General features: G+C 54.1%; 1 protein-coding gene across 3 annotated transcripts in view; it reads left to right on the top strand.

Moving 5' to 3' along the window:
• Positions 1 to 15,485, top strand: part of DLG5 (discs large MAGUK scaffold protein 5) — a 218,555-nt gene that overhangs the window by 82,135 nt on the left and 120,935 nt on the right. For all 3 annotated transcript variants that reach the window (XM_032423550.1, XM_032423551.1, XM_032423549.1), the window contains exons 9-20: positions 645 to 770; positions 3,111 to 3,243; positions 3,691 to 3,818; positions 4,485 to 4,660; positions 5,043 to 5,146; positions 8,222 to 8,314; positions 8,703 to 9,722; positions 10,511 to 10,634; positions 10,967 to 11,111; positions 12,532 to 12,644; positions 13,284 to 13,373; positions 13,683 to 13,833. In XM_032423550.1, the coding sequence (XP_032279441.1) occupies positions 645 to 770; positions 3,111 to 3,243; positions 3,691 to 3,818; positions 4,485 to 4,660; positions 5,043 to 5,146; positions 8,222 to 8,314; positions 8,703 to 9,722; positions 10,511 to 10,634; positions 10,967 to 11,111; positions 12,532 to 12,644; positions 13,284 to 13,373; positions 13,683 to 13,833 (2,403 nt within the window). The remainder of the gene's footprint in view (positions 1 to 644; positions 771 to 3,110; positions 3,244 to 3,690; positions 3,819 to 4,484; positions 4,661 to 5,042; positions 5,147 to 8,221; positions 8,315 to 8,702; positions 9,723 to 10,510; positions 10,635 to 10,966; positions 11,112 to 12,531; positions 12,645 to 13,283; positions 13,374 to 13,682; positions 13,834 to 15,485) is intronic.

Below are 15,485 nucleotides of genomic sequence, written 5' to 3'. Positions count from 1 at the left end.
ACCAGCCCTTAGGGCCTCCAGCGATAGGGTGCTATTCTGGGGGTGGCACAGAGCACACACTCCCCTGCTGCCCAGTCCCCTGTCCCTACCTCCTCTGCGAATGGCTGAGGTGGTACTGGGGTCCCAGGAGCCACACGTCCTTTGGTGGGGAGTTATCAGGCCTGCACTTTGCACCTGCACAGAGCTCAGGGCTTCAGAGATGCATGAAGCATGATTCTTGTCCGAGTGGGGAGCTCAATTTAGTTGTAGAGTCGGGGACAGCTCTAGAAAGGCCTGCATGTGGGTAGAGATGAGGCATGTGGTAGGTGCTGGAATCCAGGGATCTGCCAGGTGGGCTGGGGCTGGGCTGGGCATTCACCCAGGCCCATTGAGGGTGAAACAGTGGGATGAGCACTGAACGTTCAGAACCCGTTACCCAGTAACTGCAGAGATGTCTCTTTTCCTGGATCTCAGTGTCTTCTCTGCCCCTCGATGGGGTTGGCCTGGGTGGCTTCACCTCTAGACTCTCCAATGCTCCCTCAGTGCATTTGGAGGCGAGGTGGGCACCTGGGGTATTTGGGGGCTGGGGCTGCAGTCCACTGTAGGCTGTGAGTCCTCTGCCCCCTGCCCCTCACAGTGACCTCGGCCTCTGCCTCCTCTGCCAGGACGCTCTGTGACAACCTAAGGCGAGAGCGGGACCGGGCGGTGAGCGAGCTGGCCGAAGCTCTGCGAAGCCTGGACGACACGCGCAAACAGAAGAATGATGTCAGCCGGGAGCTCAAGGAGCTCAAGTACGTGGGGGTGGGCGCCTGCCTGCGGGGAGTGTGGTGGCCCCTCTCCTGAAAGGGCCGGGCCGCCCTGCCTGCCGACCCTTCACTCTGCCTCACTCTGTCAGTCTGTAGAATGGGTCTGAATGCCACCTCCGTGTTGTGAGTTAATGAGAAATTCTTAGACGATCACAGAAGATGAGCACGTGGAGGTGGGCAGGCACCATGTGCAAATGCACATAGGAAGGAAGGTCTCTGTGCCTAGCCAGTCCATTTGGAGACAGGCAAGCATCTACTGTCCATTCATTCATTCATTCATTCCCTTTCTACCTCATTCATTCACCAACTCTACAAGGATTTACCGAGTGCCTGCTCTGGATGGGCCAGGCCTGTGGGAGGCACTGGGGAAGCCACCAAACAGTGGACCAGGTCTCCACCCTGTGGGGCTCATAGCACATAGGAGGAGACAGAGCACAGGTGGGTCGGACAGAGCGACAGCTCCGTGAACAAGGTGCTGACATCATGATGCGGTGTTTGGAAAGCCCTCACCACTTTGCAGTCTGTTCTGCCTGTCGTGTTGGGATGCCCGTTCGGAAGAGACTGTTTGGGGTGTCAGACAGCCTCCCCTCAGTTACGGCACTGCACCCAGGATTGTGATTTGAGACTTGGTGACCCGAAGGGGTGGGGTGAAGATACAAAGATCAGAGCTACAAAGGGAGATTGGCAGAACACAGTAGCTGTCTCTGCAGGGTAGAAGCCGGGGCTCTCCGTTCTGATAGGGTGGTGTAGGGCGGTGAGGAGCGTGAGTGTGAGCGTGCAAGCCGCACTTGCTGGAGCAGCGGCGTTCAGACGGAGTGACAGCACCCCCCCTTCCCCATTCAGTAACTCTAACATGAGCCAACCAGCTTCATTTACTAGATAAAAACCCAGAACCTCTTGGGCTTGGGTGCTCTAAAGAAAATCTCCAGCTAAGAGGCAAAGTGACACACTCTCTCCAGGGACCCACCTTCGGTCTAGTAAGTGGTGGGATCAAATTAAGGTAAAGCCTAGTCCCTGGGGGATTGAGCATGGGGCGGGGGGGCGGGGGGGGGGAAGTCGTGCATTTTAATGGAGCTGGAATTGCCTGGAACTTCTAAGAAAGTCGAATTCCACTTGTTTGTTCAGCATATCTGAATCTGCCCCTCCTCTTTGTTCCGGTGCTGGTGAGGAAGCCCCCGGTCTGCAGAGACAGCAGACATGCCCCAGTGGGTGAGAGATGAGCAGGTGCAGTGAGCATTAAACACAGGGCTGGTGGGAGCCGTGTCCCGCGAAGGCGGCTTTGGGGCGCTGCCCTGAGGCTACGTAGCCTTCTGGAGCTGGCCAGTGAGAGCACAGCCCAGACAAAGGTGTGGACCTGCGAGCGTGTCCACTCGAGCAGGAACCAGGAGGAGGTCACGAGTGTGCCGGGAGCCCAGCGGGTAGCGCTGATGAATTGGCAAGGTCATCTGGGCACAGGTTTTAGGACAAAGGACGTCAGGTGCAAGTCGCTGGGGGATGGTACAAGGTTTCTGAGTCTTTTTTCATCTCTTAACTGGGTCTTTCTGAGAGCTTAAGTTTTTTATTTTGGTCAAGTCCAACTTACTGATTTTTAATTTTTAATTTTTAATAGATTGTATGGTGTATGAGAACCCTTAACCTTAACCCTACATCTCAACGATTTTTTTTCCTGTATTTTCCTTTTAAACGTGTTACAGCTTGACCTTTAACATTTCAACCTGTGATACATTTTGAGTTAATTTTCATGTGAGTCATGGTGTCTGGGTTGGGGTTCAGTTTTCTTGCCATGGGCGTGCGGGTGCGCCCGCATCACTGGTTGAATGCTGTTCTTCTTCAGCCGAAGTACTTTTGTACCTCTTGTACCTTGTGGTGATTTCTGGACTCTTCATTCTGTTCCACTGATCTCTGTGTCTGTCTTCCTGGCAGTTCTACACACTCTTGATTACTGGAGCTATAGAAAAAGTCTTAGAATCGAGTAGAGTGATTCCTCCCACTTAGTTTTTCATTTTCAAATTGTTTTAGCTCTTCTAGTTCCTTATCTTTCTTTCCCTCTGCATTTTACAATAGTCTCGTCTCTATCCACAAAAAGTCTTGCTGGCAATTCCTGAGGAATTGCATTAAACCTCTGGATAAATTTGGGATGAATTTGGGTCTTTTTTGAAAAACCTCTTTGAAAACCCACTGATATCCAGGAAGCCCTGCCTGGCATTCTGCTCCAGATTTATTGGGAAACTGGCATGAAGTCCAAGAGCAAAAGGAGCCCCATTTAGCTTTCATGGTGACCTTCGCCTCCCAGGGGACCATCGCCATGGCTCTCTCTGTTCCTAGGGAGCAGATGGAGTCCCAGTTGGAGAAGGAGGCCCGGTTCCGGCAGCTGATGGCCCACAGCTCCCATGACTCGGCCATCGACACAGATTCCATGGAGTGGGAAACGGAAGTTGTGGAGTTCGAAAGGGAGACGGTGAGCTGCCTAAATGTCTTTTCTCCCCTGCTGTCCTGACTGGGACACTTGGGACGGGGGCGGGAGAGGATGGCCCCCTTGTGGGGTTCCCAGGTTCATGGCTGTCAGTTTTGGGGCTGCGGCTTTTCTTCCTGGGGTGCATGCATCCTTTCCCTGCAGTTGTCCACGCCAGCTTCCGGCGGGTTGGTCCCCGTGGCCTCTGCAGCGGCAGATGCTGGTGCGGCGCGTGGAAGGCAGAGGGCAGAGCAGAGCCCTTCTGTGGGGACAAGTGTCCGCAGTGGCTGAAGGGGCCGATGGTAGCTGCCCCTGGGCTTCATCCTGGGGACGGAGTGCCCCGTCCAGCGTGGTGAAGGGGCAGTGCTCACAGTGGAGCGAGTAGCTTGAGGTTTAAGAGCCACAGGTTTCTAATCGCTGCTGTGTGAAGTGCGTGTGCTTCTCTCTTGACAGGAGGATATTGACTTGAAAGCGCTTGGGTTCGATATGGCAGAAGGTGTGAATGAGCCTTGTTTGCCTGGGGACTGTGGGATATTTGTCACTAAAGTGGACAAAGGAAGCATTGCTGACGGCCGCTTACGGTAAGAGGAGGAGGCCCAGGCTCCGGAGGGAAGGGGGCCCCTCCGACCCATTGCGAAGGACCCGGAGAGCCAGGTGGCGGTTAAAGGAGCGCACCCTGGGGTCTGAGGGCCTAGCAGTCTCAGGCCTGCAGGCTCAGCTGCTAACATTGTTCTTAAAGGAGACTGTGATTCACCGGCGCCTGTGATCTGACCATTCCTCAGGCCCCAGGTGCTGCCGCTCACTTGTCTAGGTAGGAAAGGGCTCAGGTGTGGTATGAGCAGGAGTGTAGGGTGTGCATTGCATGCCCATTCCATGACAGAGTAATGATAATAAAGTACTATTTGCTAAGTACTGGCTTAAGCACTTTGTATAATCAATTCATTAATTTTTAAAATCCTGTGAGGTAGGTACTGTAGTGCTCTTGCCCCATTTTACAGATGAGGACACTGAGGTCTGGAGGAGGTAGGTCCCACGGCTAGCGAGTGGTAGAGCCAGGATTTGCACCCAGGCAGTCTGGCTCCAGCCTCTGTGAGTGTAGCCATTTGACCGTCCTGAAGAGGAAACCTGTCCGAGTGTGTATGTGGGGCACCCACTTTCTGCCCCTCGTCTCCCAAACTGGAGCGGTGGGGCCTGCCCGCTGGTCCCAAGGCCTGTGAGGGCACTGAGCTGGCTCTACCCCTCCTCAGGGTCAATGACTGGCTGCTGAGAATCAACGACGTGGACCTCATCAACAAGGACAAGAAGCAGGCCATCAAGGCCCTCCTCAACGGGGAGGGGGCCATCAACATGGTCGTGCGGCGGAGGAAGTCCCTGGGCGGGAAGGTGATCACACCACTGCACATCAACCTGAGTGGACAGAAAGGTAGTGGGCCCGCAGAAGCGGGCGGAGCGCCCCAGATGGCAGGGCACCCCTTCCTTGTGCAGAGGGGAGATGTGCGTTTTGGGGTGTGTTGTTCCAGGGGCCTTGATGCTGCTTAAATGCAGCGTGTGTGTTTCCCTGGCAGGGGGCTGTCTGGGTCCCGGGTCTTGCTGGTCTCCCGAGTGTTCGATTCACCCGAGCAGACGTGACTGAGCCCTTGGGGCGTCCGACCTGGGCTGGGTGCTGGGATGGGCAGGCTGCAGTCTGCTAACTTTCCCTTCAGAAGTTTATCTCACAAAGATGAGGTGGGACAACCAGAGGGCCAGGCGACCGGGGCCGGGGTTAACTGGGGACTGCCCGTGTCTGCCCTCTGTGGTTTTCGCAGACAGCGGCATCAGTCTGGAGAATGGTGTGTATGCCGCCGCAGTGGTGCCTGGAAGCCCGGCCGCCAAGGAGGGGTCCCTCGCCGTGGGAGACAGGATCGTGGCGGTAAGCCTCAGGGCCGGGGCAGTCTGCCCCACATGGACGGTTAGATGACATCTGGGAGGTTGAACACGAAATAATGAACAGAGTTTTCACGTTCACCTTGTTCTCTAATGTGAACAAACATTTTTTCCAGATCGTGTGTTTCTATTTATAGTAGAAAATCAGGAAATACAGAGAAGGTTTAGGAAGGAAATAAGAATCCCACTCATGGCTACCACCTTACAGATAACCTTTATGAACATTTGAAATATATTTCTGTACAGCCTTTATTCTACACATGAATGTATATTTACATCAGTTTTTTTTAAAGATTTATTTATTTGAGAGAGGGAGCGTGTGTGAGAAAGCATGCATGTGGGGGGGAGGGGCAGAAGGCGAGAATCTCAAGCAGACTCCCCACTGAGCAGGGGCTTGATCTCAGGACCCTGAGTTCACAACCTGAGCTGAAACCAAGAGTCAGATGCTTAACCGGCTGAGCCACCCAGGCACCCCTATTTATACCAGTTTAAAAAAGAAGATATCTGTGATTGATTGATTTTTACTTTTTTGTATGTGATTTTTTTAAAAAAACTTTTTTATTAAACATTATATCCATTTATTTTTAAATTTCTTTTTTAATACCAGAGTAAGACGTATGTGTCATAAAATATTCAGGCGATACAAAAATGTATAAAGTGGTAGTCTGCTCTTTTCCCTTTAATCCTGCCCCTGGAGAAAAATCTCAGCCCCCCGCCCCCCGCACCCCCCTCGCATTGTAAGATGTGCTCCCAGCCAGATCATGAGTGCTCATACAAATCTTTATACACAGATAAAGTTTTATGGGCTTTGTTTTCTTTTTAAGTTATAATAGTGGGATCATCCTGCTATTCCACATCATGGATAGCTTTCCAAATTGACCCTCAGTACTTTTATCCACCTAATGGTGTTCTGATGTTTGGTTGTCTGTAGTTGAAAGCACGCCCCCTTGTGGACATATACATTGTTTTCATTTTCTGCCACTGTAGGCAGCCCTGCCGTGGGCTTCACCTGTGTGCACAGCCCTTTTGGGGACACCGAATGGCATCCCTGGTGACCAAACCCCCAAAACGCTGTGAGATTATGGAGCCTAATTTAGTATCTCTAAGTGACTCATTAAAATGGAAGTCACGCACTTTCCCCCAGCACACACACACGGTCCCAGTTGTACAGAAGGCACACATGACCATAACTCTTGCTCTGGTTCTAGACCCCCTTCTACCAGTTCCCACCCCGATGGCAGCGATTGTTAACAATGTATTCTGGTCCTACCCACCCCCCACCCTGAAATATTAAAAACATTTGTATCTGCTTTCCTCTTCTCTTCTCCTCTCTTCTCCTCGCTCTCCTCCCCTCCCCTCCCCCCTCCCCTCCCCCTCCCCTCCCCTCTCCCCTCCCCCTCCCCTCCCCTCCCTTCCCCTCCCCTCTCCTCTCCTCTCTTCTTCTCCACCCAGATGGGATCGTAATAGACTGAGCTGCTAACCTCATTTCTTGTTTCCCACAGCCTGCCCTGAAGGTTCTTCCGTAGTCACATCGTTAGATCTGCCTAGGTCATGTCAGTAACTAATTAGTTGCTTATTCCTTAGTGGTGGCCATTCACCAGTCCCCCCGATGGACAGTCAGGACATCTTTGCTTTTACGAGTAGGGCTGCAAGGCCACCGTTACATCTGTCCACAGGGACCCACGGGAGTGTGCCCCGGTGTGATTTCCCTGTGGGGGGCGGATTGCGGGATCTATGGGCATCAGCATTCAACAGTTGACGTGATCTCTCCCCATGTGGTCAAAGAGATCATGGCCTTTTCGATCCTACCTGCAGAGGGTGTGGGAGCTCATTGCTTCTCATCTTTGCCAGTGTTTTTCAGATTTCGGGGGATGCCAGAATTTGAAAGCAATATGGCCATTGTGAAAAAATTTTAAGATGTGGATAAGTTGTAGGAAAAAAACAACCAAATGAATCAATCCATCACCCCAAAATAATCACTCTGCCTATTTTTTTTAACTTTTGATTTTGAAATAATTAGAGAAATAATTCGGTTATGACATTAAATAAATACTATTGAAAAATAGATAAAGTGGCGACGGTAGTACGGGGAGGTCCTATGTACCTTTCATGCAGTTTCCCCTGACGGTTACATTTATGTGACTATATAATATCCAAACCAGGCAAACAGAGTCGTGCATGTGTAGCTCTGTGTCATTTTATTATCACGTTTTAAGTAACAACAACAACAAAATTAAGATACAGAGCTATTCCACGGGCACAAAGATCTCCCTCTTGTTACCCCTTGATAGAGGCATCCATAGCCCTGCTCTCCATTCCCCATCCATAACCCTTGGCAACTAATTTGCTCTCCATCTGTATAATTTTGTCACCTCGAGAACCTTATCTAAGTTGAATCGTACGGTATGTGACCTTTTGAGATTGGCTCTCCCAGCATGATCCCGTGAGACCCATCAGGTGGTTGGGGGTACCATCAGCATGTTCTTTTAGCTGCTGGGCAGCATTGCATGGTCTGGATGCATCCCAGTCTCACCATTCACTGTTGCACATACGCTTCTTTAAAAGATGGGAACATATCTGAGAGAAATGTGGACAGAGGTGTAGGCCTATGGGATTACGAGAATCTTTGTGAACAGGAATGATAACATCTCATCTCACCTGACACTTAACAGTTTACAAAGGCCTTCCACACCATGATCTCCTTTTTAGTCTCCTGACCTGGGGTCAGGCGTGTTTATCTTCCATTCTGTGCGTGAAGGAGCTCTGAGCCATGGCCATGCCCCACGCGGCAGCCAGCTACAGAGCCTGGTCATTCCCCCAGGATGCCTGTCTGGTCCCAGTCAGACAGGCACCTGCCCCTAACGTGATTTTAAGGCTGTGTGTTTTGTTTGCCTTGGAAGTCGCTTCACTGGATTTCTCAGGCCTTATTGGGGAGGGGCTTTCTCTCCTTTGCCAACTCCAGATTTGGGCCCCTTATAGAAGAACCAGGCCCACCGTCCAGAATGGGCTGGTAGAGACCCTGACCTGGTGGTGGGCCCGATGGCTCTCTGTTTGGCCCTAGATCAATGGCATTGCGCTGGACAACAAATCTCTGAATGAGTGTGAATCTCTGCTACGTAGCTGCCAGGACTCCTTGACCCTCTCCCTCCTGAAGGTAAGGACCCCCACCCAACACCGGCTCTGCTCTCATCGGCTGTGGGGCAGGCAAAGCCTCAGCTCCATATACCTGAGCTGCTACTCTGCATCGTTGGGAGTCTTTGAAAAAAAAGGTATTAATTTACAAAGTGCAGGGTGTGCATGGACCCTGACTGGATCCCGGTTTAAAAAGAAAAGCGAAATAAGAAATGAGGGACATTTTGAGGACAGTGGTATACATTTGAATCTGAACTGAATAATGAGGTGATCTTAGAGACTCGGGCACACTTTGGGGTGTGTGTGGCCCGTTGCTGACCCTCCCCCACCCCATGGGGACCACGCTCGTGGGCAGCGCCTGGTTCTGCGGTCTTACCCACTCTTTCTCACTCTCTGCGATCCCCACGTAGGTGTTCCCTCAGAGCTCCTCATGGAGCGGCCAGAACATCTTTGAGACCATCAAGGACTCTGATAAGATGCTGAGCGTCCGAGCCCACGGCCCTGAGGTCCAGGCTCAGAATAAACGGAGCTTGTTACAGCACAATAACTCCACGCAGACGGACATCTTCTACGCGGACAGGCTGGAGGACAGGAGGGAGCTGGGCCCCCCGGGAGGCAGCAGCTCCTTCCTGCACAAGCCGTTCCCTGGGGGACCCTTCCCAGTGTCCCCCCAGGCCTGTCCCAGCGCCTCTGAGCGCAGCCTGAGCTCCTTCCGCTCAGACACCTCTGGGGAGCGTGGCTACGGGCTGGTGGATGTGCGCAGCCGGCGACCACTGTTGCCCTTCGAGACCGAGGGGGGTCCCTGCGGGGCGGCAGAGGCCCCCCTGGATAAGGCAGACCCCGAAGGCTCCAGCAGCGGCGGGACCTGGCCCAAGGCCGTGCTGGGCTCCACAGCAGGGCCCGAGAAGCTCTCTGTTTATAAGAAGCCAAAGCAAAGAAAGTCTATCTTTGACCCTAACACTTTCAAACGCCCCCAGACTCCCCCCAAAATAGACTACCTGCTCCCTGGCCCTGGGTCTGCTCACTCCCCCCAGCCCTCCAAGAGGATGGGGCCTCTGACGCCCCCAAAACCTCCCAGGAGGAGTGACTCCATTAAGTTCCAGCACAGACTGGAAACCAGTTCCGAGTCCGAGGCCACTCTGGTGGGCAGCTCCCCGTCCACCAGCCCCCCGAGCGCACTGCCCCCTGACGTGGACCCCGGCGAACCCACGCACACCTCACCCCCTCGCAAGGGCAGGGTCCGCATTGCTTCCAGCTACTACCCTGAAGGGGACGGGGACTCCTCCTACCTGCCTGCCAAGAAGTCCTGTGACGGGGACCTCACCTCCCAGAAGATGGACGAGCTGGGGCAGAAGCGCCGTCGCCCCAAGTCTGCTCCTAGCTTTCGGCCGAAGCTGGCTCCTGTGGTGATTGCTGCTCAGTTCCTGGAGGTGGGGCTCAGCCTTGGGGTGGGGACGGGGCGAAGGCACGGGGAGGGGCCCTGAGCTGGTGTCCCCAGCGTCGTGCTTAGCCCTGCCTCCTTTGCCTTTGCTCTAAGCACCTGTCCGAGGAAAAGGGGAGTGGGGTGGCTGGTGGATGCCGGTGGGAAGGAGCCCTCCTTAGGAGACTGGAAAGGGATGGGTGGGGGGGGTATGCATGTTAATGGCATATGATGCCAAGACAGGAACATTTTCTTGGCTGTGGTGTCTGATTTGCTTTTTCATCAAGAAGCTTTTGAACTCGCACAACAAAAGCAAGGGACACGGACCAGCCTGGAAGGGTCCGGGGGGGCCAAGGTAGCGCCTGGGAATCTGTCGGCCAGCAGCAGGAGGCTGGTCCATGTCCGGCGGGCTGGTTTTGGTGGGTGCTGGGTGATGTAGTTGTCTCCAGATGGGAGCTGGAGACCAAATCCATACGACTCTGCAGACGAAGACCCTCACCCAGCCATGCAGGTTTTGAGGAGCCGTTACATACATGTGCCTGACGCACTCACGCATTCCGCGTCCTGTACCCAATTTGTTTACTTGAGAGACCAGGTTCTTTCTCTGTGGTTTTCTTCCAGAGTAGTGTCGAAGGAAGTTCTTCTCTTCCGGTTGCTTGAGGCAACATGAATGAGCAGTGACCTCTCCTGACTGTCACGTCGTGTGTCCGAGTGGGCGAGCTAGTGCTTAGGGGACAGACCTGCAGACACCTGTGCATGTCCATTTCCGGCCACTGTCTCTTGTCTTGGGTCCTGCAGGAGCAGAAGTGCATCCCGGCCAGTGGAGAACTCTGCCCAGAGCTCCAGGAATGGTCCCCATACTCGCCGGGGCACTCCAGCCGGCACAGCAACCCCCCATTCTACCCCGGCAGGGCATCTGTGGGTGAGTCGTCGGGGCGGGGAGGAGGGTCCATGGTGGGCTCGCAGGGCTGCTCGCTCCTGGGGAGAGTGGAGGCGGTCGTTTCAAGGTGCCTCTGTGTGTCCTCAGCCCAGAGGTCCAGAGAACTAGCAATGGCTGCCCTGTCTGGGATGTTCAGTCTTGTATCAGGGACATTTCTTAGCTTTTCAGGGCCCCTTTTTTCCATAGCAACCTGAGAAATAGGAAGCAATAAAACAAGTTCTCCCATCTTACAGATGGAGAAAGCCAAGAGCTTGCACAGGTCTGGGGCTGGCTGGGTGCTTTGGGGTGATTGTTCTTACCCAGCCCATTTCTAGGCACTGTACCCCGGAGCATGACCCCGAGCACCACTGTGAGCTCCATCCTGAGGAACCCCATCTACACCGTGCGTAGCCACAGGGTCGGCCCTTGCAGCTCTCCACCTGTGCCCAGAGAGGTCGGCCCCCAGGGTTTGCATCCCAGGTATGTGAAGTCACCCCATACCTTCCTGCACCCTGGGCAGCCAAGCCCCTGGGCACGTGAAGCCACTGGTGCACAGAGTGGCCCACGGGCAGAGAAGTGTCCTTGCCTAGCCGGGAAGGGGCTGGTTAGAGCAGTGCTGGGGCCCCAAGAAGAGTGAACGCTAGGGATGCTCTCTTCATTCCTAGCATGGAGCTTGAAGAGGTATTTAAAGAGAGAGAGAGTGATGGCAGCTGGTGCTTAGGTGCTCACATGCCAGGCACTGTGCTGGGACCCTTGTAAACCTCATCTCGTTTAATGGCCACCACAACCTCGTGAGCTAAGGACTGTTGTTGGCTCTGTTTTATGGATGAGAAGACTGTTTTATGGATGAGCCTTAAAAGGTGAACAGACTGGCTCAGGGTCACCCATTCATTCATTCAGTTGTTTGGCAAGTTTTAATTGAGCACCTACTACATGGCATGGACTTTTCTAGTTCCAGAGGGATATAGAGTGGAGAACTAAATCAACTAAACTAGGTGCTTTTCATGGGGCATTTATGTTCAAGTGTGGGAGGCAGACGGACAAGACAGGGTGGTACCAGGTGGTGCTGGGTCGCTCTGAAGACGAGGCCAGCTAGGCTGTGGACGAGGATGGAGGGGAGGGCGCTGGGAGGAGGGGGGGGGGGGGTGCTACCGACATCGGGAGGCTGAGAAGAAGCCAGCCGCGCAAGACCTGGGTGAAGTCCCCCGGAAGGAGGGCTGTAGGAGCCACAGACACCTGGGAACAGTGTGCTGGGCTCTGGGACAGAGTAGGGGAGCATGCATGGGCACAGTAGGTCAGGAAGAGCACACAGGCTATAGGGCACGGATCCTATAGGGCCTGCGGCCATGATGTGGAGTTGGGATTTTTTTCTAGTCTGGGCTTTAGGCAGGGAAGAGACAGTCTCATTACACAGCTAGACAAGGACATTGTTGGGTCTGATTGTAGGCCTGCCCGAGGTGGGTGAGGCCTGGGCTCTCTGCCCTCCAGTGTCCCAGGCAGCTGTCCTGAGCGAGGTGTGCAGGTCCCCGCCCAAGGTCCTCGATGCCCATCCAGCCTCTCCCGCCCATCCTGGAGGAGAGGCTCCACTTCTCTGGGCCCGGACAGGGTTCAGAGCCTGTTTTTCCCGGCAGAAGCCCTTGCTCCCGGTGAGCCCAGTCCTGGTGCCGGGCTGGAGGAGGTGTGCCACTCCTCTACAGGCACAGCAGGACCTTTCTCTGTGGGCAGGGCCCTCGTTGGATGCAGCCTGTGAGCGTGGCAGTCCGCTCTTCCTACCTAGTGGCGGGTGGCTTCTGTGGGCTCAGGGAGGCCTTGGCCCAGGCCTGCTGCTTGTTTCTCCCCAGTGGCCGTGTCCAGGCCTGGTGTTCCTCCCGAGCGCCTCACATGTCTGGTTTTCTCGCAGCGTCCAGCACCAGGGACGCCTGAGCCTGGACCTGAGCCACAGGGTTGGCAGTGACTACTCAGATATGAGAGCCTCCCACGGGTCCAACTCTCTGCCCTCCAGCGCCCGCCTTGGTAATGGTACCACTAGAAATTCTCACCGTAGCGGGGCACTAGCCTTGTTTCCCTCTCTACCTGCATCCTCATGGCCAGACTTCCAGGTGGCCTGCCCACCTGGACCCTTCTCTGCTTCTGGGGCCGACGTTGGCCCCACGCTGCTCTGGGAGCCATCTCCTTCAGCCTTCTGTGTCTCTTAGGCTTTCCCTGGGAGCCATGCGGCTATTCCAGGGGACCCCTGGGCCCACGATTCTCGCTTCCTGACCCTGAGCCTGTCCATGATTCTGGGGGTTTGTAGTGCTGTTCATGTGTGGGAAATGCAACCCAGAGGTAGAGACCAGCAGTTACCTCATAAAGAGACTCAGGTGGTGCCACTTCCAGCCACGTGGAGTGGAAGCAAGCAGTCTCCTCTGTCACTGAGATTCGTGTGATCCTGTTCTGGAGCAGTCCAGACCCGCACAGTTCACTCGGATCACTGGGTACTGAGTCTCTGCTTTTCTTGACCGGTTCACACTTAGGCCCCCTCGGGGATACGTGGCAAGGCCGCTTTGCATTTGTCATGACTGTGCTTCTTCCCTAAGTACTAATGTGGTGGCAAGGGAGTGAGGGCAGTGTTTAATCACATGTCTGAAGTTTTGTCTCCTCGTGGAACTGTAGGGTCTTCGAGCAACTTGCAGTTCAAGGCGGAACGCATTAAAATCCCGTCAACGCCAAGATACCCCCGGTCCATTGTGGGCTCCGACAGAGGTGAGAACTCGCACTCCCGTCCTGGCCTGCTGGCTCGCACTGGTCTCGTGGTGCAGCGGCTGGGCGCAGCGTGTAACCTCCTCCTCTGCTCAGCCGGTCCACGCAGGCTGGTTGAGCCTGGCTGTGAGGCTTGGTGACGTGGGGCTAGATAGAAAGGCCATGCAGAGTCCAGCCCCCAAATTCGAGGCCATGTGGTGTGGCCGCCTCGTGGAGCCACGTGCCTGGGTCGTGCCTCCCTCTTGGTCTGGGCCATGGGGGAGCGGAGATGCGGATTGCAGAGCCTGAGTTCCTTTGCACCTCTCCCGACAGGTTCGTTGTCACATTCGGAATGCAGCACGCCTCCGCAGTCCCCCCTGAACATCGACACCCTGTCCTCGTGTAGCCAGTCGCAGACCTCAGCCTCCACATTGCCCAGAATTGCCGTCAACCCTGCGGCCCTCGGGGACCGGAGGAAGGACAGGTGAGCACTACTGAGCATCTGTCCCACGGGCATGGCAGTGGGTGGCACATCCCTACAGCAGGCCAGGGCTTGGTTGAGGGAGTGGGCTTGTTGGTAGAAGTAGCAGGTGCATTGGAGGGTTCCAGCTGAGTTGATCCCAGGGCAAGACCTCTCTGCTTCGGGTCACCTAGCATTCTCTGGCGTGCCGCCTCAGCCCTTCACAAGGAAGCCCCGCAGGTGCATGGTGCCAGGAGGTGGGGTGCACATAGACGGCAAGGTGAGGAGCAGGGTGGGCTCCTTCCACAGAATGTCCATGGGAGGGGCTGAGCTGCAGCAGATGATGCTGGGGGCCACCTGGCCGAGATGATGTGGTGGCACCATTCACTGCTTCCCTGACCCCGATTAAGGACTTTCCATGTGTTAAATCATGAAATGCTCACAGTGACCCTGTGAGCATCGTGCATAGTCATCGTCGTCATCATCATTGGTTCTCTTTTACAGATAAGGAAACTGAGGCCAGAAAGTTGGCGTGACCTATCTGTGATCACATGGTTGGTGATTGGCCTACCTTCCTTAGAATCAGGGCTCGTTCTTATTCTTTGCTTTTTGGCTCCAGAACACAGCTGCATCACTTGTCCCCCTCATTCCCAGGCTTTTTACATACCGGAAAAAAATGTATGTAAAAGTATAGCTTAGCCATTTATTGGTTCGTTTTGAAATGCTGGCCAATCTGCTGAGATTTCGGGTTAACTTCAGGCTGATGTCAGTCCAGACGGTTGGACCCCATCCTCTAAGGGGTCCCTCACTCCCCCCACAAGCTCCACACCCCTCACCCACCTCTGCTGTTTCAGAGTTGAATTTACCAGATCATATTTATAGTTAAGAGGTCCTGTCTAGATTGTCAGTCTTCAGGGGATCTGATTAAACTGGAACTTGCTTTTATTTAATCACTTAAGAGGAATGGAGCCACTCCTGTCCACTCAAATCCAAAATGCTGAGGGCCCTCATCTCTGAGCCATGGAAGGAACCCTGCAGGGTGGGCTCTGCATTAAGAAAATCATTTGACTTGAAAAATCTGAATTTGTAAGACAACCTAACAGGTACCCTGACAACCAGTGAATATTAACTGGAGCCCAGAAGTGCACCTGGGCCCGTAGGGGAAGCAGGTGCAATTCATGTGGAAATGTCTCACCCACATGATGCACATGGGAACACAAACTTGCACCAAGTCCCCGGGTCGGGGGGGTTGTTTTACTTGACCCCAGCTCAGGTCACTGAGCAGCAAGATCTTCCGCCAACTCAAGTGGGTTCCTTAGAAGCAGAGAGGGCCTGTCCCCTGCCATCAGGTATCCCATAGTTAGCTCCTACAGCGTGCAGAGAACCGGGAGCTGCTCTGGGGAGAGGAGGGTGTCCGCGTTCCTGCCTTCACGGTGCTTCTGATCTAGTCAGAGGCGTAGTTTAATATGTGTGACTTGACTGAAGGGAAAACAGCTTCTTCCCCCCGATTCTAACGTACATTATCGTGTAACTTCTTATTAGAGGAAACTGGGAAGATAGAGGAAAGTAGAAAGAAGAAAAGTCACATATAATCTCCTCAGTTGCTGTTCCCCTTTTGTTAAGCATGTATATACGTGTATGTGTGTGTGTGTGTGTGTGTGTGTGTGTGTGTGTGT

This window comes from Phoca vitulina, unplaced genomic scaffold, assembly GCF_004348235.1.
Source record: "Phoca vitulina isolate PV1807 unplaced genomic scaffold, GSC_HSeal_1.0 scaffold29, whole genome shotgun sequence".
Lineage (NCBI taxonomy): Eukaryota > Metazoa > Chordata > Mammalia > Carnivora > Phocidae > Phoca > Phoca vitulina.
Note: the sequence above shows the minus strand (reverse complement) of the source record. Positions and strands in the feature narration are given on the sequence as shown.